We start from the raw sequence: 27,827 nt of genomic DNA on the forward strand, positions 1-27,827 counted from the left end.
CTGCATCATGGCGAGCTCCAGGAAATTAATATCATCGCGAAGATCATGTCTGAACTTTCAACCAGGCGTGACTAGCAAACTGATCGCCCTTTACATGATCCCTGTGATATCACCACCCCTAATAAATTAAAAAGAATGCTGGCCTGCTGCGCTACCAGCACCAGTATAAGGCTGTCTCCATCGGCAGCCAGTAAAGCGTTCTGTACTCTATATATAGAGGAAGATTCCATTCTCTATTGCTCCAGCAGCGTTCTCTAAATGGTCCTCTAAAATAGAGAACGCTACAGGTTTCCTCTATATATAGAGATTCTCTCTCCTCTTCTCTATTTTTTCTTTACGTTTCAGACACTGAATTAAATAAAAATAAAATATATCCATAGCGTTTGAGGTACGATAAATACGTACAAAAAATTGGAACAAAATACGTTTTAAATATAGGGTTTAATGTATAGAGAACGAGATTTAGAGAACGTTGTTGGAGAGAAATGAGATATAGAGGAGAGAATCTTGTAGAGAATTCTGTAAATGAAGGATGTAGAGGATGGGATTTGGAGGATATCGCTGGAGACAGCCTAATAATCCCTTCGCCCAACGCTTTCTGACTTTCTGGGAGGAAAGGAGAGAGAGAGAGAAAACCGATTCAACTGGGATGCGACCTGAAAAGAAGATAAAGAACGAAACCGACGAGTTGTTTAGGGTTTTCCCCGATGATTATTAGCGTTTGATGGCAATAATGTAGCATTGTTGGGTCGACCAAAGATACCATTGTTTTTCGCTGCGAGCATTGGCTCTGTTTGCACAGCTTGTGAACCAGCTTCTGATCAATTTTAAGCTGCGGGCTGGCCAAACGCTAGACTTCTTGACCGCTTTCTCCACCAGCGCTTACGCTCCTCCTTCACAAAACGCGCGTACGGTGAGCAGCGGGAGCGGACCAGCTTCTGCAGCTTATCGGCCTCCGCCCCCCGCGCCGGCTGCCTCCGCCCGCCACGCCGGCCTCCGACCCCGGCGCTGGCCCCCGCCCCCCGCCCTCTGCCTCCGGCCCCGGCGCCGGCCCCCGCCCCCCGCCGCCGGCCCCAGCCCCCCGCCCCCCGCCCCTGCCTCCGCCCCCGGCGCCGGCCCCCACGCCCTGCCTCCGCCCCCCGCTGCTTCTTTGTATGATATATTAATTGTTAATAATTTATAAATAAATTTCAGCTGTGCCAAACAGGGCCTATGACCAGCTGCTTCTTTAACAAGCTACTTCTCTGGCCAGCTAGCCACCAGCTGGCTTCTGTGCAAGTTTCAGTTGTGCTAAAGGAACATTGTATCTGCAGCAGATGTTGCCCGGCTGAAGCGCGCTTTTAGTTGCGAGCGTGCGTGCACTGTATCTGCCTCGGATGTTTTGATCTGACGCAACTTTTTTAGAAAGAAAATTGCAGGAAAGGCAAAAGGGTCAGCGGTTGCGTTTCTCAATTCGCCCAGCAAACAGCCGGTATGATCCCGAGATTTCTCATCTCGCAGCTCCATTTTCACTTGTTTTGACCCGATTCTACCTTATCTGAACTTGTAATTCTTCTGAAGAAAGGCGGCTACGGGCTATACATTTTCAGCTTATCTATTTTATATTTCAAAAGTTTCAGCTAATCTGATTCAGCCATTCATGTATCAGAATAAAAGTTGGGATCCTCACGTGCCGAGTGCTGAATTGAAGCACATCGAGGCCCGAGAGGCCAGAGGCCAGAGGCCAGGGGCACTGACACACGGTGCGCGAAACAAACTCCCGGGGCCCACCAGAGTGCGTTCTGACGTTTGCGAAACGGACAAATCGTAGCAGTATCTGGCCCCGTTTCATTCAGATGGAACGCCTTGGCGTTCTCGTGGGCCAATCGCCGGAGGCTTCGCAACCAGCTTCCCACCAAGTCGCCAGCACCGAAGAAGCAGCAGCTACGGCGACAGCACCGACGGAACAGGCGATCGGTTGCTGTCCAGTGTCACGCGGCCTCGGTATGTGTTCGTTTTCTTAGGATCTAAAAGTTTAGATCCGTTACATCAAAGAGAATATTATTATTTATAAGTATTAAATAAAATCTAATTATAAAACTAATTGCAGAACTCCAGAACTAATTCGCGAGATGAATCTAATAAGGTATATTAGTTCATAATTAGCGGATGATTGCTATAGCATCACTGTGGTAAATTATGGATTAATTAGGCTCATTAAATTTGTCTCGTGAATTAGCACTCATCTGTGAAAAAATTTTATAATTAAATTTTATTTAATACTTCTAAATAATAAAATTCTCTTTAATATGACGGGTCTAAACTTTAGACCCTATAAAAAGAACACACGCTTAGATGTCCTCTCCTCCCTCGCAACCCGCCTCCTCGTCCAACCACTCCGACCAGCCCAGCAGGGCGCCAGCAGTTGTGCCGGTGCGGGACACGGGACGCGACGAGCACAACCGCACGGGATGGGATCGTGGATCACTCGCTCTTGGGACGGGCATGCGCGTCGCTTTCCTCCCCAAATTCTAATTTGACCCTCCCAATTGGCCACCGCGTTGCCCCCCTTGCCCCAACTAACCACCCCAACCCGCCCAGCTTTCCCTCCACGCCCACCCATTGGAAGCCCAGGCTTCCAGCCCGGGGAGCCAAACCGCCATCTTTCTTCCGAGAGAGAACTATCGGCGGCGAGGCAGCAACTCTCCCAACTGACCCTAAAAACTACTCCTCCCTGCAACTTGCGAGGACACAGCAAGGAATGGCAACTGGTGCCGCGCTGCGTGCGCGCGCGCCTCGGCAAGTTGCGAGGAGGGACCATGACCGGCACCAACCACTTGCTCGTCCTAGTCCCAGGTATATAAGCGGCCGCCTCTCTCCTTCGGCCTCTACCAGCTCTCTATCCCCTCCCGGCCGCTCCTGTGAGGAAAAACCAAGAACCGTAGGGTGCGTCTGGTACTACTACATAGAGGAGCGAGCAAGCAGGAAGCAGCAGCAACCAGCAATGCCGTACACAGCTCCGAGGCCGTCGCCGCCGCAGCACAGCCGGATCGCGGGCTGCGGCGGGGCGGCGTCGCACGGCACCACGAGCACGCGGCGCGCGCGGGGCAGTGCTGCTCGGCGGTGGTGCAGGCGATCGCGGCGCCCGTGGGGGCGGTCTGGTCCGTGGTGCGGCGCTTCGACCGGCCGCAGGCGTACAAGCACTTCATCCGGAGCTGCCGCCTCGTGGACGGCGGCGACGGCGACGTACGACTGGGTGGAGTCGTACGTCGTGGAAGTGCCGCCCGGGAACACCGCAGACGAGACGCGCACGTTCGTTGACACCGTGCGCTGCAACCTCCAGTCGCTGGCGCGCACCGCCGAGCAGCTCGCCGACGCGCTCGCCTAGCGCCCGTGTCGCCGGCCGCCGGCCTTTTTGCGGGACGTTGTTCTTGACTTCTTCCTGTTCCTTAGGCCTATTGGGGGAGATCGATCCATGGGTTCAATGGTTCTAGATTGATTTAGCTTGTGGTTTAATTTTCTTTTCTTTTTTTGGGCGACACATAGTAAAAAAATCATTTGTGTGGCTGTTGCCTGATATTTGACACCCAATATTCACATACATGTACAACTTTTAGCCGTCTAGCTACTTCTTGGCCTAGTTAAATTAAGTCACTACTCCTAACCTACCTCTATACAAAGATCAGTACTTGTTGAGCATTGTTCTTAATTACATAGGAGTAGCTGTTGCGTGTTTGTTCCTGCAGTTGACGGCCAAATTTCTGCTAAAGAAATCTATTGAAATCTGAGGGGGGAATCCGGTTGGCGGTTCATAAGTTACATTCATGAGATGAATTAGATGCAGTTGCAGAGAACAGGTGCACACGGACCAGAGCCGTGATGGAGTACTTGATGGGGATTGATCAAGGACTCTAAGCCCGGTTTATGTTGGGGGAAGCAAGCTAGTACTACATGGTAGCTAGGCGTAATCATGAAAATGCTCGCTACTGGTAGTATCTAACTCCATCTATCTGCTCCCAGGCGCCGCACGAATCATGAACGGTTGTAGAGTCCGAAAGAAACCCATCAATGGCGTCCCAGTGCATACATTCTGCAACTCGAAGTTCAACACCATTTGAAATCCGGTCGCCGCTCGCCAGGCCCATCTGTTGTTTCTCAAGAAAAATGCAGATCAAATGCTCGCCTTGCCACCGCTATTATGTTAATCCTCTGACTTCATATTTCTTCTCCCCAAGTCATAATTTTTGTCCACTGTTCTGAGAGATCTCAGGTGCCATGCCATCCGTGTGCGCGCACGTCAATCAAATCTTTAAAGATGCACATCTCTGTGTGCAGATGCGCAATGCGATGCTGCTCTCTATTGGCTGGCTCCACGGTACTGGCATGAGTTTGTAGATATAGAGATACCCTAGCCCTACCATTGGCCCAGAGCCCTTCTGCAGCATTTTAACACGCCCCCCTACGAGCTAATTCAAAGATAGAAAAACAAACAAAGCAAAGCAAACGCAGGAACAAACCAACGCAAATTCCCCGTTAAACACATTGCTTACTACTATAGTAACAGTAATAAACAGAGGTTTTCTTCATCGATTCACGTACGCAGACAGCAAGCGAGCGAAGCGACCGAGACACACCCAGTTGGCCGGAGCAAGGCCCTGCCCAATGCGATTGCGAATTTGCAGTCCCGTACGAGGAATTCGGGAGCCGAGCCCGTGCCCGCGCCCTAGGATTCCCTGCGCCGGAGGATTCGCACTCGCGATTGCCTGGCAGGCTGACACCACCGGCCGGCGCGACGCGCCCCAAGGCTCGGAGCGAGGGGAGGAGGAGGAGCACAGTGCAGCGCAGCGCAGCGCGGGTGGAGCTTGACCTGGTGCCAGCCGTGGATCTGAGCCGCCATTACCCGTTTGGATCAAAGGAAAATCAAAGGATTTTTGTAGGAATACAATCCATAGGAAAGGAAACACACTGCTACGTTTGAAACGGAGGAAACCGGCGATCCGTTCCGCAGGAAAGGAAACTACGGGTGTGCATTTTACAGGAATCAAAAAATCCACTCCGAGTCAAAGGAAAGAAAGTCTCGCTCTTTCTCCGTCTCTATCTCTCACGTTCTCTCTCCATCTGGGTCTGTCTTTTCTCTTCCTCACGAAGCTCTCATCCCCAACCATGGCTCTACAGAACTAGCTCATCTGCCTCAAGATTGGACCTCAAGATGACAAATCCACGACCAAGTAGCTCATCTGCTCAACGGAATCGCCCTCCTCTGCCTTTTCTCCTTCCATCAACACTAGATTGTGGTTCTCAATCTGGAGGGGATGAAGTAATTTCACAAGAAACAGGTAAAGATCTCAGCTCTCTCTGCCTTATCTCGGTGTAGGGAGGTAGGATGGCGGCGGTGAATCGTGTTTCCAGGCGTCGAGGTGGAGCTGGAGAGGGCTGGCGGGGGTGCCGCTATGATGGAGGGCGCTGTACGCGTCAGTGGCACGATACGAGAGTATCGCCACTTCTTGCCGCTTGACCGCCGGCGCTGCCCCGGCTCTGGGTCCTCGCTTGCTTCTTCACCCCAGGAATGGCTCTTGCAATGTTGTATGTCATATGGGTGAATTATATAGCAAGAAGCTAGCTAGAGAGGTCCAACGGTCTTATGCCCAACGACTAGCATGTGTGCAACATGTCCAACGGCTAGTATGTGGCTAGTACCCTCCGTGGTTCAAATATTCAAACTCGTATGTTTCCTGCAATCCAAACAACAACAATTCTAGTTTCCTGTGTTTTGAATTCCTGTGGTTTTCTCATCTTCTTGATTCCTACGTTTTGCCTATTTCTACGTTTTTTTCTATTCCTGTATTTTTCATTCCTTTATTCCAAACGGGGTCTAAACTAGGCGAACACCCTGGCCGATATGGGAATCCACACGCGCGTACGTGCGCGGGCGTACACACCCGCAGCTCGATCGCCTTTGCTTCCCGCGGCTGCTGCTGCTACTACTACTTGTTGCTACTACATGCTAGTTGGCCAATAGGCTAGTTGCTCCGGAGGCATTCATGGCGGTGTTGCTGCTGGCCAATAAGCTACTCGATCGCATCGCTTTGAAATTCTTCGTCCTTGTTTCCCCGGTCCACTGTCGACCAGTTCACCTGATTATTTTTACTGCACAGATTGGTACTTACTGTACTTTGGAGCCGTTCATCGTTCTGCGTCGCTCGACTTGGGATACTGAAGTTTGTGGTTACCACATCCAGTTATCTAGGCTGGTCACCTACTGGGTTGGCATATCTTGACGTCTTTGAGGTGACTTGGCTCCCGTGGTTAAAAGAAAGGAACATTAACAGTCTTCTGATGTTCTTTATGTGACTAGAACAATAGGTTTTAACTCGTGATTTTTGTTTGTGTTTTCTTAAGAACTTTTTTGTAACTATCTTAATTTTTAGGGTGAACTTTTTTTTATCACTTTTCTGTGGAGGTGACAGGCCTAATAGAGCATGTGTGTGTCTAAGGAACTTTGCCTAGAGGGAGGATATAGATGTGCTAGCTCTGTTTGAATATTTAAAACAGATACCCCGGCCCGAAGCAAAATCGGATGTCTCGGATGAAAACCAAATGTCTGGGGAGGACCGGAAGATCCGAGTAGAAACTAGAACTCTCTCGCGACCTCGCCAAAGTATGAAACTAAAGAATGCCTATGCAACTCTAGTTGAAATCAAGAGATACAACTCGCAGCGGGGGAAGCATCTAGTCATTTTCAAACTGAGCTCGTTGAGCAGTCGATTGAGATGCCCTGTACGAGCGGCGCTGCCGCTGGTGCAAGCATTTCAAACTGACCATGAGTCCATGACTGACGAGAGATGCGCTGCACATGTGGTTAATGAGAACAGTTTGCGTGCATGGGCTCTATGGGGCAGCTGGACTGGAGGACTTTGATGATTGCTTGGGCCGTCAAGTAACACTGAGCCCATAGGGGATCGAACACAACAGCTGAACAGGCAAGAGTCAAGACACAACAGCCCTGTCTATTTCAGCTTCCGGCGAATTTTGAAGGTTCGATTTTGAGAAGTTTAAAAATTAGATGATTATTAGATTTTATAATCAGCTGGATTCTCGATTCTTGATTATGAGTATCATCTGATTTTTAAATTTTTCAAAATCAAACCTTCAAAATCAGTCATAAGCTGAAATAAACGGGACCAGCATCTTCTTCCTCCGGGCTCCTCCCTCCCCTGTTCTCTGCTGATCTTCCTTCCCCGGCCTCTCCCGCTTCTCCCTAAACTCCTCTAATCCTTCTCCAAGTAGTGAGTCCTCGTATCCAATACTACCAATTTATGAGAAAATTTGCGTCGGTTGCAAGTTGTCGAGTGATTTTGAGATGGAGATTCGTATAACGTGGCCTGTAGCCAGTGGGTGGTCTGGCCTGATACTCGCCAACACCACGCAGATTCTAAGCAATCCAGGCAGCTTGAGCGTGAGGCTGACTCCTAACCTGTGTCATCATCACATCCTTGCAATCTCAGCCTAAGAAATATGCTATCTACTATTCCATTTTAAAAAAAAAACTCTATCTACTACTCTCGCTTCGTTCTCAGATGATGGAGTAAACAAAACGCCTGCGGCTTCGTAAGCTCATTACGTCGCGGTCAGGCCCAGATGGCTAGCATGGACATCAAGCCAGCCCCGAGCAGCAGCGAGGCGTTCAGCGCGAGCTGCAGCCGCGCCCTGCTCTGCACCCTGGCGCTCATGAACTCCTCGGCGAGGATGTCCACCAGCGCCATGTACACCAGGATCCCGGCCGCCGCGGCCTCGAGGAGCCCCTGCACGACCAGCGCCGTCGGGCTGGTCTCGTCGTACACGGACGATATCGCGATGCCGATGGCCACGCCGGCCGGGGTCGTCACCGAGAAGAAGAGCGCCATCGCCACCACGGATTTGAGGCGAAACTTGGCCTGCCATAGAATGAAGAAAATCTCTGTCATCACACTAGTAGTTAATTTATTTATTTTTTTTGCGAGGCACTAGTAGTTAACTTAGTTATCAAGGAGTGGCATCTACTACAATTCAAAAAAAGAAAAAGAAATGAGTGGAATCTTTACATGGGCTGACTTGTTACTCAGCCTAGGCCCAGTAATGTCAGATATGTGTCCATTCAAGCAGTACTGGCGGCCCAGTTACTGGTATTATTCTTTACATGGGCTGACTTGTACCCCAGCCTAGGCCCAGTAGTATCAGATATGGCCATTCAAGCAGTACCGGCCCAGTTACTAGTGTTCTTCACAAAGTTTTCATAACGTTGCTCGTCAGGCTAAAAGATAACAAAATGAAAGAAAAGGGGGAAAATTACGAGACGTTAGCAATAGTGATTTTGTCTTTGGCAAAAAAAGAAAATACGATAGTGATATTGTGACAACACACTTTGATGTGGACCTTGCAAGACCTAAAAGATGAAACACAAGTGCTAAAGAAGATGCGGCGACGTCTTCCGTACAAGTCTAAAGTTTTAGAGGATTGGTAGATTCTGCTGATTGCTATGCCCCAACGCTCGCAATCGATGGCTCAGTTTCATGGACAAGGATAATTGACTGCTCCTAATTAAACCAGCCCGAATGGGAAGTAACAGCGTCCTCACCTGGACAATGCACCCGCCGAGGCCGATGCCCTCGAAGAGCTGGTGGAACGTCAGCGCCGGCACGAGCGGCCGCACCGTGCTGGGGAAATCCGAGGCGCCCAGCGACATCCCGATGATCAGCGAGTGCACCACCACGCCCAGCTCCAGCACCTGGATGGATCCACGACAGCAGCTTGATCAAATTAAATCCGTCGGAAATCCTCACCGCACCGCCTCTCTGTTTCTCGGAGCGCGCGCGCGCAAGGTGTGGCCGTACGTACATGAGAGACGACGCGGTGGCGCACGAGGTCGTCGCCGGCGGCCGGCGGCGCGGGTGCCAGCACGGACATCCCGTGCGCGTGCCCGTGGTGCCCGTCGGCGGCCCCCTCCAGGTCCCCGTCCCCGCACCGCCCGGGCTCCGCCGGCGGCTCGTCGACGACGGCCGCGGCCTTCCTGGCGACCGTGCGGCGGAAGTACCCCGTGGCGATGGTGTCCACGACGAGCGTGGCGATCGCGGCGAGCATGGCGACCATCCCGGCGAACGGGAACCTCCTCCACGGCCCGGTATCCGCGAGGCACGGCGAGCCCAGCGCGTCGAAGGCCGCGGGCAGGATGTGCACCAGCCCCGTTGCGAGGATGACCCCGCCCGCGAAGGCCTTGACGGCACGGAACAGTCCCGTGCCCGGCCGCAGCGCGGGGACCCGGCGGCCCAGCGCGGGCACCGCGGCCCCCGCCGCGCCCCCCGCGAGGATGCAGAAGATGGCCACCACCTTCAGCCGCAGCGCCCGCGCCTTGTCCCGCCCCGCGGCGTCCTCCGAGCAGTCGCACTCCGCCGCGGCGGGAGCCGGCAGCAGGGAGACCGCCAGCGCCAGGAGGAGGCACCAGAGCGCGCCCTGGAGCTTGGCCATCGTCTAGCGCTGCCGGCTCGGCTCACCCGGTCGGCACAGCGCCGCGGCAGTGTTGGCGCATGCGCATGCCTTACCGATCCGTTTCCTCGCAGCATTTTTGTACCCGTGCGTGAGGCTGTGTGCCTGTGTCTCACTTTCCGGGGGGTTACGAGACGCGACGGGCTCACCTGCCTCACCATGGGAACGCGGCGACATTGATCGTGCGGGCGTTTTCGCTGCACACCTCGCCCGCCCGCGCGCGGCCGAATTGATGGGTGGTGAATGCAGCGGAGCAACGAGGTAGAGTGAGTGCTGTGTTTTCCGTAGACCCTGGCACTCTGCGTAGGGATGCTGGTGCCGAGTTTTACTCGCAGCAGCAGCAGGTCGGCGAGGCGTTTCCGACGGTTTGGCTGCCCGTCGCCGGCTTGCTTTTGCACACGCCTTCGCCCGTGGCCCTGATGCAGCATGATAGCAACGTACTAATCAGATTACTGGTGATCAGATGGTTACTCACGTCCCTCGAAGGCCGGCGAGCGATCCTTTTACGCCGCTGATAGAACGATCCACACAGCTCTAGGCAGTGGTAATCGTGCAGGACTCGGGAGGGTACTGCAACATAGCGGAATTTGCGGGGCTGGCGGCATGTAAACCCGATACCCCCAGCGGTCCACCAAACCAATAAACTAGCTAGTACTAGCTTGGACAAGGAGAGTGCAGCCACTTGGACACTTAACAATGATCTCGGTGACGAGCAAGTCTTGGAATCGTGGAACAGATCGGAGACTTTTGACATGTCGCCACCATGTCGACATCCTGTGCCATCTACATGAGGTCGGTGGACCTGCTCTTGTATGCTGCTGTGATCTGCGCGGCCACGCCATGTTCCAGTCTTCCAGATGGGCTCAGCAATGTATTGTGATGTAGCGGCATCTGCTACGCACACGTATCTAGGGTGGCGGCTTCTTGCCATAGTCAACTTGCACTGGCCATCATTTCCTATAGTTTTTTCTTTCTTTCTCCTTCTACCCGTGTACTATCGCGAGAGAGGCAGCATGTGCGCTTTGACGATTGGTGCGAATGGAAAGGGCACCAGCTTTTTGCTTGAAGCGGCTTTGATGCAGCAGCTCGCCTTTACCTTTCTCCTTTTGGAATCCTCAACGTACAGTCGCCAAATGAGGTTCATAATAGCGACGTAATCGGCGCTTTTATTACATGAGTTTTATTTGGCGAGTATGTACTTCTTTTTACAGACACAAATAATAAACTGTCAGGTGATGATGATCGCGTAATAACAAAGATCAAACGGGCGGTGGAAAAAATCCAAAAAGAAAAAAAAACATAATTGGATCAGTACTGTACTCGCGAGTATTCACGCCCATATAGCAAGCATGGACATCAGCGCCGTCCCGACCAGCAACGACACGTTGACGATGACCTGCAGCCTCCCGTTGTTCTGCACCCTAGGGTTCATGAAGTCTTGGGCGAGAAGGTCGACGAGGGCCATGTAGTTGAGGATGCCAGCCGCGGCGGCGTTGAGGACCCCTTCGATGATGAGGGCCCTGGGGCTGTTCTCGTCGTAGGCGGAGGAGATCCCGATGCCGATCACAACCCCGACCGGCGTGGTGAGTGAAAAGAAGAGGGCCATTGTCAGCGCCGACTTCAGACGGAACTTGGCCTGTTCGAACCAAGAAACTTTCATCACCCCAGTGATCATTATGTACTTTTGATTTGCTAAACCCTAATCTCAAAATGTTGACCACCGAAAACTGTAGCTACAAGCATTGCCCTACCTTCGGATCCAATTGTAGGAGCTAATAAGACGACTGAGGAGCACAAGACGGTGACAAAGGTGCTCTTCGAAGGTAATGGATGAATAGTAGCGTTGTAGGGTTGTGGGAAAGGGGGTGAGGTATGGGGATAACATTGAGAAAAAATCAGGCGTATTGTGCCCTGACGTAATTTTTGAAACTAAGCTATTGATCTAATATTCCGTGATTGTATATATTGAGCTTGAGCACCTAGTTAAACAATGTTTACAGCGTCTCAAGTACCACGGCTTTGCTAGTTCAAATGTAGCAGACAGTAATAAATCAGAGCGTATACCTGCACAATGCATCCTCCAAGCCCTATTCCTTCGAAGAACTGATGAAACGTCAGCGCTGCCACAAGCGGTCTGATCGTGCTGGGACTCTCAGATGCGCCCACAGACATCCCGATGATCACCGAGTGCACTATGATCCCCAGCTCGAGCACCTTGAGGACATCCATGTAATACAAGGCAAGAACTTATGATCAGCAAACGCACGTGCAGTATGATCAAGTATAGTATATGAGTTCATTTGATTCATGGACAGGGATGATGGATCGATGAGAACCTGCCGCGATGACGCGGTGGCGGATGAGCTGCGTGCCGCCGCCGTCGGCGTTGGGCGTCGACACCATCATGGACGCGACACCGTGCGCGTGGCCACCGCCGTGCGGCGCATGGTCTGAGGTCTCGACGTCCCCGACGGCCGCGGCGGGCTTGGCGTTGTGCGCGCGTTGGAAGTAGCCCGTGGCGATCGTGTCGACGACGAGCGTGGCGATGGCGGCGAGCATGGCGATGAGGCCCGTGAACGGGAACTTGTGCCACGGCCCGTCGGCGAGGCACGGCGAGCCGAGCTTCTCGAAGGCGTCCGGGAGGATGTGCACGAACGCCGTGGCGAGGATGACCCCCGCCGCGAAGGCCTTGACGGCGACGAAGAGGTCGGTGTCCGGGCGGAGCCCCGGGAACCTCCGGCCGAGCGAGGGGATCGCGCAGCCCCCGGAGCTCGCGACGAGGATGCAGAAGATGGCGACGATCTTGAGCGTGAGCGCCCTTCCCTTGTCGCTGTCTTCGTCGGCGGAGGCCTCGCATTCGCAGTCGGCGACCGCGAGGAGCGGGAGGGAGGCGACGGCGAGGAGGCAGAAGGCAGCAAGCTTCATGCCGGCAGCCATGTCGAGCTAGGAATAACGGTGACAAACAGTATGGCCGTATACATACAAGTATATGTGAAGCCGTCGTTGTTGGAACTTGATCGTGGATATACTAAGAAAATGAACAGATGAGATGAAGGTTAGCATAATCATGTGGAAAATTTCTGGAGAACTAATATCGCGGCAGTGATTCATTAGGTCCTGTCAACATGGCAAAATTTTAACTAGCAAATAGATGAGGTCATCTTCTGCTTCATGTAGATCATCTTCTCCGAGATCCCCGAGGCGCCAGTCACCAAGCTCTCTGGCATCGATGATCGATCCCCCTCCTTTCCTGGAACGAATCCCTTTGGGCACGGACACACGCCGTTCACGTGTAGATCGGAGACCAACGGAGTCAGAACTCAGATAAGCGTGTTCAAAGATTAGGGACCCTGCAACTATATCTCGTACGATACTCCTCTTGCAGCGCTGTCACTCCAGCGCGCTCTCTGCATATGCGGCGTCCTCTCCATCCATGGAGTCAACGCCGCGTCGCCGGCCGCCACCAAGATCATCCGCCCCGCCCCGGTCCGATCCATGCATGATTCGGTGTCTGAATTCTGATTGGTGCCCCATCATGTACGCCTCCCTGAGATGAGACGCCGTTTAAAATTTTCGGGGTCAGACGGGCATACAGAAATCGTCGTCAAGATGCATGTCAGGATGTCGACACACAGTTTGGGCGCACGCGACATGGGAGCCGTGATTCAGCAGCTAACCTCGTCTTACTGTAGTTTTCTTGTAAGGTTTCACATGGGAGTTGGACGTGTCTGGAATCCGTGAGATCAAGGGTCAGTCCGTCCATCGTTGGTCTGCTGGCGGCACGGTAAAAGGTACTTCTTCCTTTTACTTACCTGATGATGTTTTGGATACAGGATGCAGTCTTCAACCCATGTATTTGACCATTATTTTTTCTATTTTTTTCCGTTGAAATTTATAGGAAATACAGACACCTGAAAGTATAGTTATGGCCAAGCTAGGTACATCTTTTCAATGTCATAAAAATCTTAAAATTTCTGTGTACATGTATTAGCTGTCTAGAGCTGACCGCGCACATCCTTGGGCGTCATTTGCAAAATAATAGTTGACCGTACATATCCTTATGTATATTACTACATCGGCTAAAAAAATGTAGGTTCATTTTGTTTTGTCTAATGTCAAACTTCTTCGGTTCTGATCAAGTGTGTATGAAAAGATATATAACATCTAAATACTAATTATTACGAAAACAAGACATTTAATGGTGGATTTGAATTTGATTCGGTGTTGTAGATTTGTTGTATTTTTCTACTAAATTGATTAAGATTAGAGACTTTTTTGACTTATGAAAAGACTAAAATGAGAGAGGGGGGGGGGGCGTTATAGCCCTGGGGCGACCATTGCAATGTTGACTCCTTTCGGTCCTAATAGCACCTTGAAAATCTTCACCTCAGTGCGCTTAGATTTATGGACTCTGGTACCCTTGTCATACCAAAATAATTGGCTATGTTAATGTTCAGTTTTGTGTATTTTGATCACCAGCGGTTCAGCATCTTGTTTACTACATCTGAGGCCACCTGGAGGGTGGAGTGTTCTTTTCTTTCTTTTCCCAAACCATGTGGCCTCAGATTGTGCCCATTGCATTGGATAGGGAAGGGTTTGTTACAGGGAAACATGAAACTTTTACCGTGTGTTTGGTTGGGGGAACGAGGGGGAGCGGAGCGGAGCGGTTCTATTTTTGAACCTGTTTGGTTGGCGGACGGTGGAGCGGAGCGGAGCGGAAGCGCTCCCACGCGGGAATATTCTCTGAAGATGCGGAACGAACTGGCTCCGTGAAAACGAGCGGACGCGAGCGCTCGGCTCCCACGCCCGCTGCCCGTCACCGCCCGCTCGTCTCCCACGCAGGTGAGCGCCGCCCCTGAGCCCCCCCCCCCCCGCCCCCGCCCCCGGGCGGCGCCGCCGCCGCTGGAGGCGCCCCTCCCCCCCCAACCCGCGCGCGCCCTGGAGGCCCCGCGCGCCGCCACTGGAGCACCCCCCCCCCCCCGTCGCACGCCCGGGCGGATCTGCCGCGCCCCTGGAGCCCCCGCGCGCCGCCGCTGGTGGATCTGCTGCCGGCCTGCCTGGAGACCCCCCCCCCGCGCGCCGCCCGCCCCACCCCCCCCCTCCCCGCGCGCCCCCGCTGGAGCCCCGCGCCGCCGCTGGAGCAGCCCGCCCCCGCCCCCCGGCGCTGGAGCCCCCCCCCCACCCCCCCCGCGCGCCCGGGCTGGAGCCCCCCGCGCGCCGCGCCGGAATCCCCCCCGCCCCGCTGGAGCCCACGCGCCCCGCTGGAGCCCCGCGCCGCCGCTGGACCCCCCCCCCCACGCGCCCCGCCGCCGCTGGAGCCCCCGGGCGCTGGAGCCCCTGCAGCCCCCCCCCCCCCCCCCCCGCGCTGGAGCCCCTGCAGCGCCCCCCCCCCCCGGGCGCTGGAGCCCCTGCAGCCCCCCCCCCCCGCGCTGGAGCCCCTGCAGCGCCCCCCCCCCCCCCCCCGGGCGCTGGAGCCCCTGCAGCCCCCCCCCCCCCCCCCCCCCGGCGCTGGAGCCCCTGCAGCGCCCCCCCCCCCCAGCGCCCTGTCCTGCTGATAGCTCGCTGTATTTGATTCTGATTCAAATCTTTGTCTCTGATTTTGGCAGCTCGCAGGAGAAATTTGGAAGACAGTGTGCACGCCTCGGAAGGTATCATATTATGTCTTACTGAATATATGCTTTGTGTGATTACTTGTTATGCTTTAAAAATTTATTGATTTTATCTTGTTTCTGTATAATTTAGATGGATAAGAAGCAGCAACTTTTCATTTACACAGCTGCTGCGTATACGTTAATTTCGATGATGGCCATGATTATTCAATCTAGAAAAAGAAAACGCCGTGAACCTGTAGAACCAATTACCTATGCTCCAATTGAGGAGAGGGATAGAATGAGAATTGAGTATCTGAATAATAAGATATGGAAGAATGATGTAACTTGTGTCAATATGCTTAGACTTAATAGAGCATCTTTTTTCCGATTTTGTAAGCTTTTTAGGGACCGGGGCCTTTTGCAAGACACCATACATTTGTGTGTTGAGCAGCAGGTTGCAATGTTTTTAAACACAGTAGGTCATAATATTCGAAATAGGTTAGTTGGCACCAATTTTGATAGGTCCGGTGAAACTGTTAGTCGGTATTTCAACAAAGTAATGCACGCTATTGGAGAGCTACGAAACGACTTCATTACACCACCGTCGACATCAACTCCAGCTAAAATTGCAGGAAACCCAAGATGGGATCCTTACTTTAAGGTGTGAGGCCTATCTCCCCTTCATTTTAAGGGTGGGGTTCAGATTGTAATTTCTGATATTATTTCCATTCTAATTGTATAATAGGATTGTATTGGAGCAATAGATGGCACACACGTGCGGGCCTCTGTTCCTAAACACAAGGAGGCTTCCTTTCGTGGTAGAAAGAGTTATCCTACTCAAAATGTCCTAAACACAATGAAGCCCCGATTTCAGGCTAAGCTGTAAATCTCAATCAGAGCTACCATGGGACAGCCCAAACTATAGAAGCAACACAGTGGCACTAACCAGTACATGTAAACACTAAAGCATCATTTCATTGACACAGAATAGTGTAAATCGATCCGAATTCGAGGCCCAAACCAGAGGACAACGTGCACGAGCAGCAGGAGCAAGAGCAACAACAGATGAACTGATTAAGCTAAATTGGACTGCAGGAATCAAATTACGGAAATCAAACGGAGCATATAGAAATTATAATTCGGAAGGAGTATGGTTACAGCAGCAGTAGTACCAGTGGTAGTACCACGGGGCGCCGGGCGGCGCAGGCGAACAGCAGGGGCCCGGGACGGCGGGAGCCCGCTCGGACGCGGGGCGTCGGCGATCAGCCGCCGGGCGGCACGATGCTGGCGCTCGGGGCTGGGTCGCTGTGGGCGCTGGCGGCTTCAGGGGCCTGGAGAATGGGCGGCGTGTATGTCGAGCGGGCAGGCGGTGTGCGTCGGCCGACTTCCCCGTGGATGGCGGCGCACGGAGGCCGAAGACGAGTAGCGGAGGTTTCCCAGCGGGGGCAGGCCGGCCTGTTGGGCCTTGTCATGGCGACCTAGAGATCGGCCACATAGGGGTATAACCGGGCCCAACCGGCAGCAGATTTGGCGGCAGAGCGCGACGGTGCAAACCATGGAGCCTTTTAAAAAAGGCAACAAAAAAAATTAATTGGATGCATACCATTACAATTATCAATTCTCTGTTCTACCATTACAATCCATCCATCGTATTAGAACCGTACCATTACAACTTTCTCTCTACCAGGCTCATGCCATTTTGTACGCCTGCGGCTACGTTGGGCCCAGTTGCAGACCGGTGTACGCATACACTCATTTCGTATGGCCGAGTTTGCCCCTAGCTTGGTGCCCATTTGACTTCATTTTCCAAACTGGTTTGGTGCCCATTTGACTTCATTTTCCAAACTTTTGATTAGCAGCTCAAGTGAAAAAGAGCCAATCTCCACATCCCACTTAATCATCTAGCCCTTAGAGTATACTTTCCCACCCATCAAATCCATTGCGAGGAACCCCTCCACCATAATCTCTAGTGCGAAAAATCCAAGCCTATCAAGAAAATCAACATGGTCTAGTCAACAACCTACGATTTCAAATATCCTCAAGTCAGATTGGGAGAGAGAACTTGGCCTACCCGGTCTCCATCGCACTTCCTTTCCGGTCTTCCTCGCCCGCGCGTCGTCTGCAGTCGTCGTCACCGCCGGGCAGCCACCGTCGCTTCTAGGGTTAGGGTTCGTTAGGATAGAGTAAGAGAGGGGCGAGAGAGTGGGTGACTCAATCTGAAGCAAGTCAACGAGTCAAGTTTGTACCGTTGAGCCAAGGACAAACTCGACCATACGAAATGAGTGTATGCGTACACCGGCCTGCAGCTGGTCCCAACGTAGCCGCAGGCGTACAAAATGGCATGAGCCTGGTAGAGAGAAAGTTGTAATGGTACGGTTCTAATACGATGGATGGATTGTAATGGTAGAACAGAGAATTGATAATTGTAATGGTATGCATCCAATTAATTTTTTTTGTTGCCTTTTTTAAAAGGCTCCATGGTTTGCACCGTCGCGCTCTGCCGCCAAATCTGCTGCCGGTTGGGCCCGGTTATACCCCTATGTGGCCGATCTCTAGGTCGCCATGACAAGGCCCAACAGGCCGGCCTGCCCCCGCTGGGAAACCTCCGCTACTCGTCTTCGGCCTCCGTGCGCCGCCATCCACGGGGGAGTCGGCCGACGCACACCGCCTGCCCGCTCGACATACACGCCGCCCATTCTCCAGGCCCCTGAAGCCGCCAGCGCCCACAGCGACCCAGCCCCGAGCGCCAGCATCGTGCCGCCCGGCGGCTGATCGCCGACGCCCCGCGTCCGAGCGGGCTCCCGCCGTCCCGGGCCCCTGCTGTTCGCCTGCGCCGCCCGGCGCCCCGTGGTACTACCACTGGTACTACTGCTGCTGTAACCATACTCCTTCCGAATTATAATTTCTATATGCTCCGTTTGATTTCCGTAATTTGATTCCTGCAGTCCAATTTAGCTTAATCAGTTCATCTGTTGTTGCTCTTGCTCCTGCTGCTCGTGCACGTTGTCCTCTGGTTTGGGCCTCGAATTCGGATCGATTTACACTATTCTGTGTCAATGAAATGATGCTTTAGTGTTTACATGTACTGGTTAGTGCCACTGTGTTGCTTCTATAGTTTGGGCTGTCCCATGGTAGCTCTGATTGAGATTTACAGCTTAGCCTGAAATCGGGGCTTCATATGTCATTTTTCTCTACTACTGTCAGAAAGTTGAGGCACGAAGAACTAAGGCATTGCATTGCCTTTTCAAACTTATCTATTGAATTTAAGGTATTATGATACCTTTTAAATACATTATGTACTTTTTGTTATTTTATACTTCTCTACTGAATTGCTTGGCAAATTTTGTTTGCGTTACTGAATTCTATATTGGATTATATGGAATTGCATATTGGAGTATTGGCTAGGCATATCCTGGGTTAAAATCCTGGGTCCCCGCCACTTGGCACCGGACCCTTCTGGTGTATCTGCATTCCGCTAGCAGGTGAACTGGTGAAGTCCCGTCTCTGGTACTTTTCTGCACTAGGGGCATGTGGGACTGTGTTCAGCATCTCGTGAGGCGGTCGACGTCCATAGTCGATTTTGGATCACTAGCCATGAGAAAAACTTAATACTTTGGTGTTGCCCATGTTCTCCAAAACTCCGTTGATTAATTTTGTCTACGACCATTCACCAGTTGTTGGGTGGCATTTAAAAGATTTGACATGCATGTATGCAACTGCAAATATCCTGGGCTCTTTGTCATGCCATTATGGTACTAGCTTGTTTCAGTATCAGATTATAGTTAGGACTGGCGTTGTGCTTCCGCAACTGCAACTATTCTGGAATGTTTATTATGCTGTTAAGGTACTAAGCTGTTGTTTCAATACCAGATCCCTGTTTCTTAAAGTCCCAATGTCTACTATCTCTGATCAGAAGAAACGCACCTTAGAAGCCCTGCAGCAACAGTATACTGCTGCAAAAGCTAAGAAATTGCAAGATGAACAGCTTAAGAGCCATAAGAAGAACAAAGTAGATGCCCCTAAGCCTAAATTTGATATGCTAAGGAAAGGCAAAGCTCCAGAACTCACACCTCGTCAAACATCTGCTCAGCCCTCTTCTCATAAAGGTTTAGTTTTGTTCGCTATTCTTTTTTATGCAATCATGCAAGCTTTTGTTTATCTCCATTTTCTATCATATTGCTGCTGCTTTTCAGGTGTAGCATTTTCCGGTTCTAATTGTCAACAAAAACCTTCCGCGTCCTCAGGTAACCTCTCTACCGTTCTCTGTGTGTGCATGTGCAAGGCTATGTAACAAATACTTTTGAACTTTGTAGGTGAAGAAATTAACCCTGTGTATGCTGAACTTTCATGTTCCCTTCGTGAAAATTTGTTCCAGGATGGCATTTCGGTAAATATCCCTGTGATATGGGTTGTCTGTCTCAAATTTATTGTTATCTGTGATGAAAAAAAAACTTCTCAGTGTTTACTGCTGTGAACTTTGGTGTAGGATTTTGATAACACAGAGGTTGTTCAGAGTGTTATATTTGACATAATTCAGAAAGGTGGAGATTCCGGGAAAATTACCAAGGGAGCCAAAAAGTTGAAGCTGGAAAAGGGGATCCTATTAGATAACTATGTTCAGAGGGGTCCTAGACTAGTGGACGCCCAAGCAAGATCTTTGTTGATTCACTCAAAGCGATCGAAACATCACATGTCTCTGAAGCAACATAAGAAATGCGGTTCATTTGATTTAGATGGTGCATTCCACAAGTAAGTCTTTCTTGAGAGTTGGCCTTAAAATGACCAATCACTACAAAATGATTGTGTTATCTTTTGGTTTCTTTTTATGACATGAATGAAAATAAAACTGAGTTCCTTAAGAGTAACAATTAAACTGAAGTTTATATCCATGCTCAAATTCACATAATATGTTATTAAGTTTGGAGTCCACACAATTTTTACATGTCGTCTTGGTCTTGCAGGTATGACCTCTATAAGCCAATGCATGAGATGTGGAAGGCGTATATCAGAGAGCTTACAAAAATAACCCCGTATGGTGTCACACTCTCCTTCTGTCTGTTATTCTGAGCCTTTTATCTATCGTTTTCATTCTTCTTTCCATGGAAAATAAGATCCCCGTTCTGTATTGCGCTTCAACAAAATAAAAGACAGTTAAACTCTGAGGTTCTGCTGCTTTTAATCTCTTAATCTTATTTCTCCGATTTTATTGGTTTCTATAGAATGCTATACTGTTTGTTTGATTGTAGAACTTCAATGGATCTCAAATGCAGGCTGTGTTCTGTACCAAAGAGTAAGAAATATACTAGCGTGCACTTTATTAGTTAGCAACATTGAGATGACTCAAAGACCCTAGCAGCTCCTTGAACAGAAACTTACTAACTGTAGGGACTAAATTCACCCAGTCATATGGTGCCATTAACAAAATTGGGGGAGATTATTGATTACAGTATAAGGCTAGAAGTATTTTTATGAAATATTAAAAATTTGAAGAGTTGAAATTAAAAATCAAGGCAATAACGAGCCTGAGGGCCATAAGCCCAAAACAAGCACAATCAGAGCAGGGGATCAACTCAATCTTTTCAAAAAACTTGTACCTAACTCCGTCATTATGCCTTTTCTGTCCTTTATATGAGCTAACATGTCCTGTCTTGCCTACAGGAAAAAGCAATTGTCCGAAAACCTCCTTTCTGCAGATCTTCACGGGGCTCTTCTTATAGGTGATTCATATGCTGGAACTAGTTGCACGCTATATTGTTTCTTCTTTTCTAACTTTGTTTTAACTTGGTCATGTTTTATATGGCTTTGTGGTATCCAGTGGCAGAATGCAAAGCTGCTTCATATCAAGGTGTAAGTGGCATTATGATCCGGGATACTGCAGAGACTTTTGGAATTATATCAGAGGACAATCGCTTCCGAGGTACTTTTCCTTCTCTTGCTGATGCTGTACTCTGCACTACTTGTATACGCTGTATTTTGTCTTGTGTGACAAAATGGCTCTTAAAGTAATTGATCAGCCTTTGTTTTCTATTGCTAGCTTCAATTTACTGTTGGCACTGCTAAATCATTCTTCTTGATTTATCAAGGAAATAACTTAGTAGTTACAATAGAGGCTCTCTCAACACCTGTATCATCCTGAATTTGAAATCTTCAGCATCAGAAGGTCATGCTGCGATGATTTTCTTTTCACCTCGTTACAAATGCATCAATGGTATTGTAAGATAATCCACCTGGCAGCTCCAGAGGCTTGCTGTTATTGATATCTATTTGCATGAAGACATGTGAAATTCTGTTATACCAACTGCAGAATTTCTAAGTGACTTACTTTGGGACCTGCAGTCGTACCAAAAGCTGGTTCGGTTTTCATCCTCCAAGCGTACTGCTGGAAGGTCACACTGATCGGCGACAAGCTATCGCCCAATGAAAAGTTGAAGGAGGACCAGCGTCAGCAGCGCGCACAATCACAGATCAGATAGCTTCCAATCTAGTTATTGTTCCAGAATTTTTTTTTTGCCTCACGGAGGAACATGCACAGTTATCTCCTGTTGTCCTGTCACGCCAATGGCGCTGCGATCTTAGGTGGAACAAGTACTGTAGCAGTTACGCTTTGCTTTCGGTTCTGATACGATTCATCGAGTTACAAGAGCTAGGTGGTGGCAAATAATTAATTGTTTCCGCCACAATGATTGCATGATAAAATATGAGCATATGGCCTGGGTAAATGGGTATTCTGAGAAATCTGTCACAGTTCAAAACTGATTAGGAGACCTTAGATAGATTACTGGTCTATTAAAACAGCCAATTAGATGGGCTGTTCTTCTCTTCTAAAAGAATCGGTCAACTCAAATTTTTATCAGCCCCAAACTAATCTACCCTGGCCTTAGCCTTCAGAAATCAGAACTGAAGACCATTCGAGATCACACAAATGACAGCAAACTCTCGGTGAAAAAAAAAAATCAAACAAAACGAAAAGCTCCTTCCCACCATTGGAGAACGACCCGCACCGCCCGCCCGCCATCTTCCACCGCGGCCGCCAACGCAGCAGCCGTGGCCGCGACGGTCCGCTTCCACTTCCACCCCACCCACCCACCGGCCGAACCCCACCACCACTGACGCCTTCTTCTTCCACCTCCTCCGGTGTTGGTTCCACTCCCCCCGACCAGATCGCAGTTCGCACCACGCCGCGGCGGCGATGGCCGTCCCGTCCTCCGACCGCGCGAGGCGGCCCTTCCTCCTCTCGCTCTCGCTCTTCCTCTTCATCTCCGCCGTCCTCGTCCTCCTCTTCCTCTTCCTCGACCCCTCGCCCGGATCCCTGGCCTTCCTCCCCTCCCGCGTCTCCGCCTCAGCCCCCTCCATACCTTCGCCCCAACAGCAGAGCCTCACCCCAGTACCCACCCGCGGAAGCTCACCTCACTCGCAACCAGCCGGCCCGCTGGCCACCGCGAATGCGGAGGCATCGCAGCCACCCGCCGCGGAAGCCCGTGGTGGCAGCGGCTCGCCGGGAGCGGACGACAGCAGCGGCGCCATGGGAGTCGAGGCGGACGGGAAGGCGGACACAAGCATCGCCGCGGCGGGGGCAGGCGGGGACGACGAGGAGCTGCCGGTGAGCGTGAGGTGGCAGACGTGCAGCAGGATGGGGAGGGGCGTGTCGTCGACGGACTACATCCCGTGCCTGGACAACGTGCGGGCGATTAAGGCGCTGCGGTCGAGGCGGCACATGGAGCACCGGGAGCGCCACTGCCCCGTGGCGCCGCGGCCAAGGTGCCTGGTGCCGCTGCCGTTCGGGTACCGGACGCCCGTGCCGTGGCCGCGCAGCCGTGACATGGTGAGGACCTCCCGCGATAGCTTCGCTTGCCTTTGTCGGTAAGGGAGGGAAGTGTCTCTGGTTGTTGATCCTCTTTGCTATTTCTTCATACAGAATATTGGTAGCTCTTTTGCACCTAATCATGCGCTCATGAATCATGATCATGAGGATGGTTGTTTGGTTGGGCGGCTAGTGATGCTAGTATTATTTTAGTCTGCTGACCACATGCCAAGGATTGGGACCCGAAAAACCTTTTTGATTCTCATATTAGAATACTAGATTTGCACTGTAAACTAAGAACGATCTCTGTTTTTGGAAGTTACAATGGCTATGCAGCACAAAGCATTTGCCTCTTGAGGATCTGGAATCTCTACTATAGCATTGATACAGAGAATACTCTTTCCGCAGATGGGCTCTTTGACAAATAACTTTCTGTTTTTGGGGCTACTTCTTTCAAATCATTGGAATCAGTTAATGCCCTTTAGCAATATATTTCTTAATTCCTCTTCACAGTTACCTTGGTCTGGCGTATATCTTTTTTGTGTTAAGATGTTATTAGGCGACTGTCTATCTGATTGTGTTTCACTTCACTGCAAATCCAGATTTGGTACAACAACGTCCCACACCCAAAGCTGGTGGAGTATAAGAAGGATCAGAACTGGGTTACAAGATCTGGTGATTATCTTGTTTTCCCTGGAGGTGGAACTCAATTCAAAGATGGTGTGGGAAGATACATTCAGTTTATTGAACAGGTAAACATTAACATATCGGTTTCTCTATGTTGAGACCTGAGACAGGTTAACTCTGCTGGGAAAATTCCTTATGTAGGTTGATGGCCAAGTGAGTTGCGTGCATTGTTTGAATTAAGATGTTTCTTATATATTTTCTTAGGTCGACTTCACTGCCATTGCTCAGTATATTCAATGTTGAGTCTTCACTGGTCAGGGTTGACCATAAACGGGGCGCTTGCATTTCTAAAACAATTACTTATGCTGGGGTTTTTAAGTACCAGGCCATCAGTTTTCATAACAACTTTCTGTGTTTTTCCTTTTCCGTTTTTGTTTTGTAACTTGCTTGTGATCAACTTCCTGTGTAGATTATGCCGGCAGTTCAGTGGGGAACGCGTACAAGAACGGTCTTGGATGTTGGATGTGGTGTTGCCAGCTTTGGTGGATACTTGCTTGACAGGAATGTCATTACAATGTCATTTGCCCCAAAAGATGAGCATGAAGCTCAGATACAGTTTGCATTAGAGCGTGGAATTCCAGCATTTCTGGCAGTAATTGGAACACAAAAGCTTCCTTTTCCTGATAATGCATTTGATGTTGTACACTGTGCAAGGTGCAGAGTCCATTGGTATGCAAATGGTAAGTATTCTATCTCTTCACAATATTCATAAGAAGGCAAACTACTGTGGCATTTATATTTTTCCGTTCTGTTGTGTAAAGTGTATTTTTTATTTTCATTTTTTTCTTAACTAATTTGCTACTCGGGATGGCAGGTGGAAAACCGTTGTTGGAGCTTAATAGAGTGCTAAGGCCTGGAGGATATTTCATTTGGTCTGCAACCCCTGTCTATCGTCAAGAAAAAAGAGACCAGGATGACTGGAATGGTTCGTGGGGCTGTCATATTCTATTGAGAACTGCTATACAACATTCTTATGATTTTGGCTGAATCTTATCGTTTATACGGTGAATATTTCCATGCTAATTGAAATTTACTTTTCTGCATGTGCAGCAATGGTTACTCTGACTAAATCAATCTGCTGGAGAACAGTGGTAAAATCTGAAGTTGTTAATGGAATTGGAGTTGTTATATATCAAAAGCCGACATCAAATTCTTGTTATGCTGAGAGGAATGCCAATGAACCCCCTCTATGTTCCAAGACAGATGGACCACGTTTTCCTTGGTAGGTCACAACTTGTGGAAATGGTCTTGTCGCCTCCAATTGCCTATTTCTGATATGACTTTACTGGTTCACTGACAAATAGCATTGATGTATGCCATGTACCTCCATTCCTGGCTACAGATGTTGTAGATATTATTAATGATTTATGCTACAGTTTCTATCTAATGCCATGTTACCATTTGCCCTTACCTGTTAGCTGTCCTTTTGCAGGTATGCTCCTCTCGATAGTTGCATTTTCACAACTGTTGTTTCCAGTTTGGATGAAAGAAACAACTGGCCTGTTCCGTGGCCTGAAAGACTTAATGTCAGATATGCAAGTGTGCCTGGTGATTCTTATAACAAAGAGGCGTTTGAGGCTGATACAAAGTACTGGAAACAGGTCGTTTCAGAAGTATATTTCAGTGACCTCCCACTTAATTGGTCAAGTATTCGTAACATAATGGACATGAATGCTGGTTTAGGAGGGTAAGTAAAGATGATTTTTCACTGCTACTTCTCTTAATTAGTTAAATTTACTCTGTATGACATGGAAATATTAATGCTCATAATTCATCATGTCATATCTTACAATTCATTCTCATACATGGAGCACCAAGGATTAACAGAAATATGGCATGAGGCTTTTGTCTTTCAATCTGAAGGTTTTGTTAGTGAGATGTGGATAACTCATGATAAGCCATGAGGCCTTAAACCTTGAACTAAATTATCCTTGCTTCAATGATGTCTTAAGTGGTTACTCTTTCATGGGATTCTATTATGTGATTTGGATTGCAAAGTCAGCAGACCTCACCGATACTAAAGATCTTACTTTTAGTTGGATTCATGTTGATCTGCATAGCAATGAATTGCTCTCAAACTAATTGGAGACTACATTTCGTGATGTGAATGCTAATCAGTCTTGTTTTGTTGAACCAGGTTTGCAGCAGCACTCATTGATCAACCTTTATGGGTTATGAATGTCGTACCAATTGATCAGCCGGATACCTTGCCAGTTATTTTCAACAGAGGTTTGATTGGGGCATATCATGACTGGTGTGAATCTTTCAACACCTACCCTCGTACCTATGATCTTCTCCACATGAGTAATCTTGTTGGAAGTCTTACAACTAGGTGAATTCTCACACCTTCAGAACTTTTACTGTTTGTGCTCTTGTTCTGTCAGAAAGCCGTGGTGATATTTTTGTCCTTTATTTAGGTGTGACATCATCGAAGTAGCAGCTGAAATTGACCGGATACTGAGACCTGGAAGATGGTTTGTGTTGAAAGACAAAATAGAAATGATAAAAAAGATGCGACCAGTCCTCAAGTCTCTGCACTATGAAACTGTCGTCGTAAAAAAGCAATTTCTTGTTGCTAGAAAGAGTTTCTGGCGTCCCGGCAAACCAGCTTCCAGATCAGGATGATATCTTATACTTTCAGTTTCAGGAGAGTCGTCAACGAACAGCAATTCTTTGATTCTTTCTGATCAGATAGATTCTTTATACGGCACAGATACAGGTCGTGCATATGTAGATGGTTACTTATCAGTATAGTAAATACATACTCTGAATTCTGATAAGTTGAGCTGAAACATTCTTTTTTGTCGAAGCAAAATAACAAGGATATTATAAGCTTACAGCACTAGGCAAGTTCTGAGTTCTGACAAATGCACACACAAGCTTGAAACATGTTTTGTATACTTGTGCATCTGTAACTTCTGTACATTCAACAAAAGAATCTTGAAATAACAACCGTGTACCGTGCTCCTTTGTTCTCATGGTTCGGTTCCTGCCAATGCATTCTTAAATTAGTAAGCTTTGCCTGAGGTATTTCTGCTTTTGCACATATTCAGCGCCTTCTGGTGACCTGCAAATACACAAGGGCGCATCTGGAGCTTGGTCGCTGCGTGGAGTATATAACCCTAGATTCATCCGGAATCCTGTGCACCGGGCAGATCGATTTATGAATGTAGTAGGACAGAACATCTCTTGCCTAGCTCATGGTTTAGGAAATATAGAAAGAGTGGAATGCCTAATATTGCAACACAAGGAACTCTCGGTTGTTTCCCTCGTATAAACAAATCCGAGAGGTGAGAGGAGGAGCACCCCTGGCACCGATGATCTGATTGCAGGAGTCTCGTTCAAAGAAAATCGTTACCATTGAGAATTGACCTAGGCCATCAGGTTCCTGGTGAGGTTGAGAGGCGGCGACAGATTCGCGGTGGCTTCCGGTCGCCGCCCGCTGCGACGTGGTGGATGCATATCAGGTGAGACGACGGCGATGAGGATCGGCTTAGCAAGAGAGTTGCAGTGAAGGGAGGAGACGTCCTGGGGCACGGCAGCCACACCGGACCCGGCCGGTTTCTCTCGCCGTGTCTCGGCCTCTCTCGGGAGTGGGTTCGCTCCTCCGGCCGGCGCGCGCACGGCCGCCCGTCCGTGCACGTACGTACGATCACCTGCATGCGCCAGGTGACCGTGGACCGTACGTGGATGCCACTGCGCTGCGCACGATCGATCGAGTGGTTTGGGGCGCGCACGGAGCCACGGTCCACGGACCGACCGAGGACGTCCCATCGGCCGGCCGGTGCGATCATCTTTTGGGCACAGAGGTACGAGCGGCCGTAGTGAATAATCGATGGTCGGCAAGGCCGCCGTCCTCTCCCATGTTTCATGTCTGTGTGCCTACTTATCACTGAACGTACCCGAACTACGAGTACCAGCTAGCCATGAACACACCAACTGACCGTAGCTTAGCTGGTAAATTTATTTAACCTACCCATCCAAGTTCGCCTATGGTGATCTGTTAATATCGAGAATCTGTCGGCTCATTATCTGGGAGGTACTCATGGTGGTAAGTGTATATGCGTATTTATGGACGTTTACGTCTGTATTGTGTTTCAAAAAAAATCATGAACACGCCAACCTCAGCATTGTGAAGTCTATTAATTTTAAATTATAGATTATTTTACTTTTCTAAATATATAATTTTTATTATATATTTTGTACGTACGTTGAATAATCAAGATGATCTATAATTTGGAATTAAAGAA

General features: G+C 49.7%; 4 protein-coding genes and 1 pseudogene across 11 annotated transcripts; 3 read left to right on the forward strand and 2 right to left on the reverse strand.

Annotated features, from left to right (window-relative positions):
* Positions 1-2,725: 2,725 nt before the first annotated feature.
* On the forward strand, positions 2,726-3,648 carry LOC112887732 (annotated as a pseudogene).
* Positions 3,649-7,296: 3,648 nt separating this feature from the next.
* Positions 7,297-10,121, reverse strand: LOC112886806 (zinc transporter 5-like). The gene is made up of 3 exons (XM_025952803.1): positions 8,854-10,121; positions 8,594-8,743; positions 7,297-7,913 (listed from the first exon to the last, which is right to left on the reverse strand). The coding sequence occupies exons 1-3, from the start codon at positions 9,478-9,480 to the stop codon at positions 7,608-7,610; spliced, it is 1,083 nt and encodes a 360-aa protein (XP_025808588.1). The 5' UTR covers positions 9,481-10,121; the 3' UTR covers positions 7,297-7,607.
* Positions 10,122-10,632: 511 nt separating this feature from the next.
* On the reverse strand, positions 10,633-12,928 carry LOC112886842 (zinc transporter 9-like). Its single transcript, XM_025952853.1, has 3 exons — positions 11,839-12,928; positions 11,563-11,712; positions 10,633-11,134 (listed from the first exon to the last, which is right to left on the reverse strand). Exons 1-3 carry the CDS (start codon positions 12,433-12,435, stop codon positions 10,829-10,831), a joined length of 1,053 nt encoding a protein of 350 aa, XP_025808638.1. The 5' UTR covers positions 12,436-12,928; the 3' UTR covers positions 10,633-10,828.
* A 1,298-nt stretch (positions 12,929-14,226) lies between these two features.
* On the forward strand, positions 14,227-21,808 carry LOC112887191. 8 transcript variants are annotated; one of them, XM_025953313.1, is made up of 11 exons: positions 14,251-14,340; positions 15,105-15,146; positions 15,241-15,750; positions 18,960-19,195; positions 19,283-19,333; positions 19,403-19,476; positions 19,576-19,838; positions 20,051-20,119; positions 20,748-20,806; positions 20,905-21,006; positions 21,426-21,808. In XM_025953313.1, exons 4-11 carry the CDS (start codon positions 18,982-18,984, stop codon positions 21,560-21,562), a joined length of 969 nt encoding a protein of 322 aa, XP_025809098.1. In that variant the 5' UTR covers positions 14,251-14,340; positions 15,105-15,146; positions 15,241-15,750; positions 18,960-18,981; the 3' UTR covers positions 21,563-21,808. The 8 variants fall into 8 exon arrangements, with proteins under 8 accessions (XP_025809094.1, XP_025809098.1, XP_025809097.1 ...); XM_025953312.1 differs by having other exon boundaries at positions 14,255-14,340; positions 15,612-15,750; XM_025953309.1 differs by lacking the exon at positions 15,241-15,750 and having other exon boundaries at positions 14,227-14,340.
* On the forward strand, positions 21,561-26,555 carry LOC112887190 (probable methyltransferase PMT23). The gene is made up of 8 exons (XM_025953305.1): positions 21,561-22,911; positions 23,493-23,642; positions 23,987-24,257; positions 24,392-24,502; positions 24,628-24,799; positions 25,010-25,264; positions 25,715-25,909; positions 25,995-26,555. The coding sequence occupies exons 1-8, from the start codon at positions 22,279-22,281 to the stop codon at positions 26,200-26,202; spliced, it is 1,995 nt and encodes a 664-aa protein (XP_025809090.1). The 5' UTR covers positions 21,561-22,278; the 3' UTR covers positions 26,203-26,555.
* The last annotated feature ends 1,272 nt before the right edge of the window (positions 26,556-27,827 follow it).

This window comes from Panicum hallii, chromosome 3 (assembly GCF_002211085.1).
Source record: "Panicum hallii strain FIL2 chromosome 3, PHallii_v3.1, whole genome shotgun sequence".
Taxonomy (NCBI): domain Eukaryota; kingdom Viridiplantae; phylum Streptophyta; class Magnoliopsida; order Poales; family Poaceae; genus Panicum; species Panicum hallii.

What these genes read in the sequence shown, in the direction of transcription:
- LOC112886806 (XM_025952803.1), bottom strand. Translation starts at nt 9,480, where the DNA reads ATGGCCAAGCTCCAGGGCGCGCTCTGGTGCCTCCTCCTGGCGCTGGCG. An exon ending in GCCACCGCGTCGTCTCTCAT is followed by an intron (nt 8,744 to 8,853) that starts GTACGTACGGCC and finishes GGATCCATCCAG; the next exon opens with GTGCTGGAGCTGGGCGTGGT. An exon ending in TCGGCGGGTGCATTGTCCAG is followed by an intron (nt 7,914 to 8,593) that starts GTGAGGACGCTG and finishes ATTCTATGGCAG; the next exon opens with GCCAAGTTTCGCCTCAAATC.
- LOC112886842 (XM_025952853.1), bottom strand. Translation starts at nt 12,435, where the DNA reads ATGGCTGCCGGCATGAAGCTTGCTGCCTTCTGCCTCCTCGCCGTCGCC. An exon ending in TCCGCCACCGCGTCATCGCG is followed by an intron (nt 11,713 to 11,838) that starts GCAGGTTCTCAT and finishes GATGTCCTCAAG; the next exon opens with GTGCTCGAGCTGGGGATCAT. An exon ending in TTGGAGGATGCATTGTGCAG is followed by an intron (nt 11,135 to 11,562) that starts GTATACGCTCTG and finishes TGGTTCGAACAG; the next exon opens with GCCAAGTTCCGTCTGAAGTC.
- LOC112887191 (XM_025953306.1), top strand. Translation starts at nt 18,268, where the DNA reads ATGTCATTTTTCTCTACTACTGTCAGAAAGTTGAGGCACGAAGAACTA. An exon ending in TCAGCCCTCTTCTCATAAAG is followed by an intron (nt 19,196 to 19,282) that starts GTTTAGTTTTGT and finishes GCTGCTTTTCAG; the next exon opens with GTGTAGCATTTTCCGGTTCT. An exon ending in GAGCTTACAAAAATAACCCC is followed by an intron (nt 20,120 to 20,747) that starts GTATGGTGTCAC and finishes TCTTGCCTACAG; the next exon opens with GAAAAAGCAATTGTCCGAAA.
- LOC112887190 (XM_025953305.1), top strand. Translation starts at nt 22,279, where the DNA reads ATGGCCGTCCCGTCCTCCGACCGCGCGAGGCGGCCCTTCCTCCTCTCG. An exon ending in ACATTCAGTTTATTGAACAG is followed by an intron (nt 23,643 to 23,986) that starts GTAAACATTAAC and finishes CTTCCTGTGTAG; the next exon opens with ATTATGCCGGCAGTTCAGTG. An exon ending in ATGAATGCTGGTTTAGGAGG is followed by an intron (nt 25,265 to 25,714) that starts GTAAGTAAAGAT and finishes TTGTTGAACCAG; the next exon opens with GTTTGCAGCAGCACTCATTG.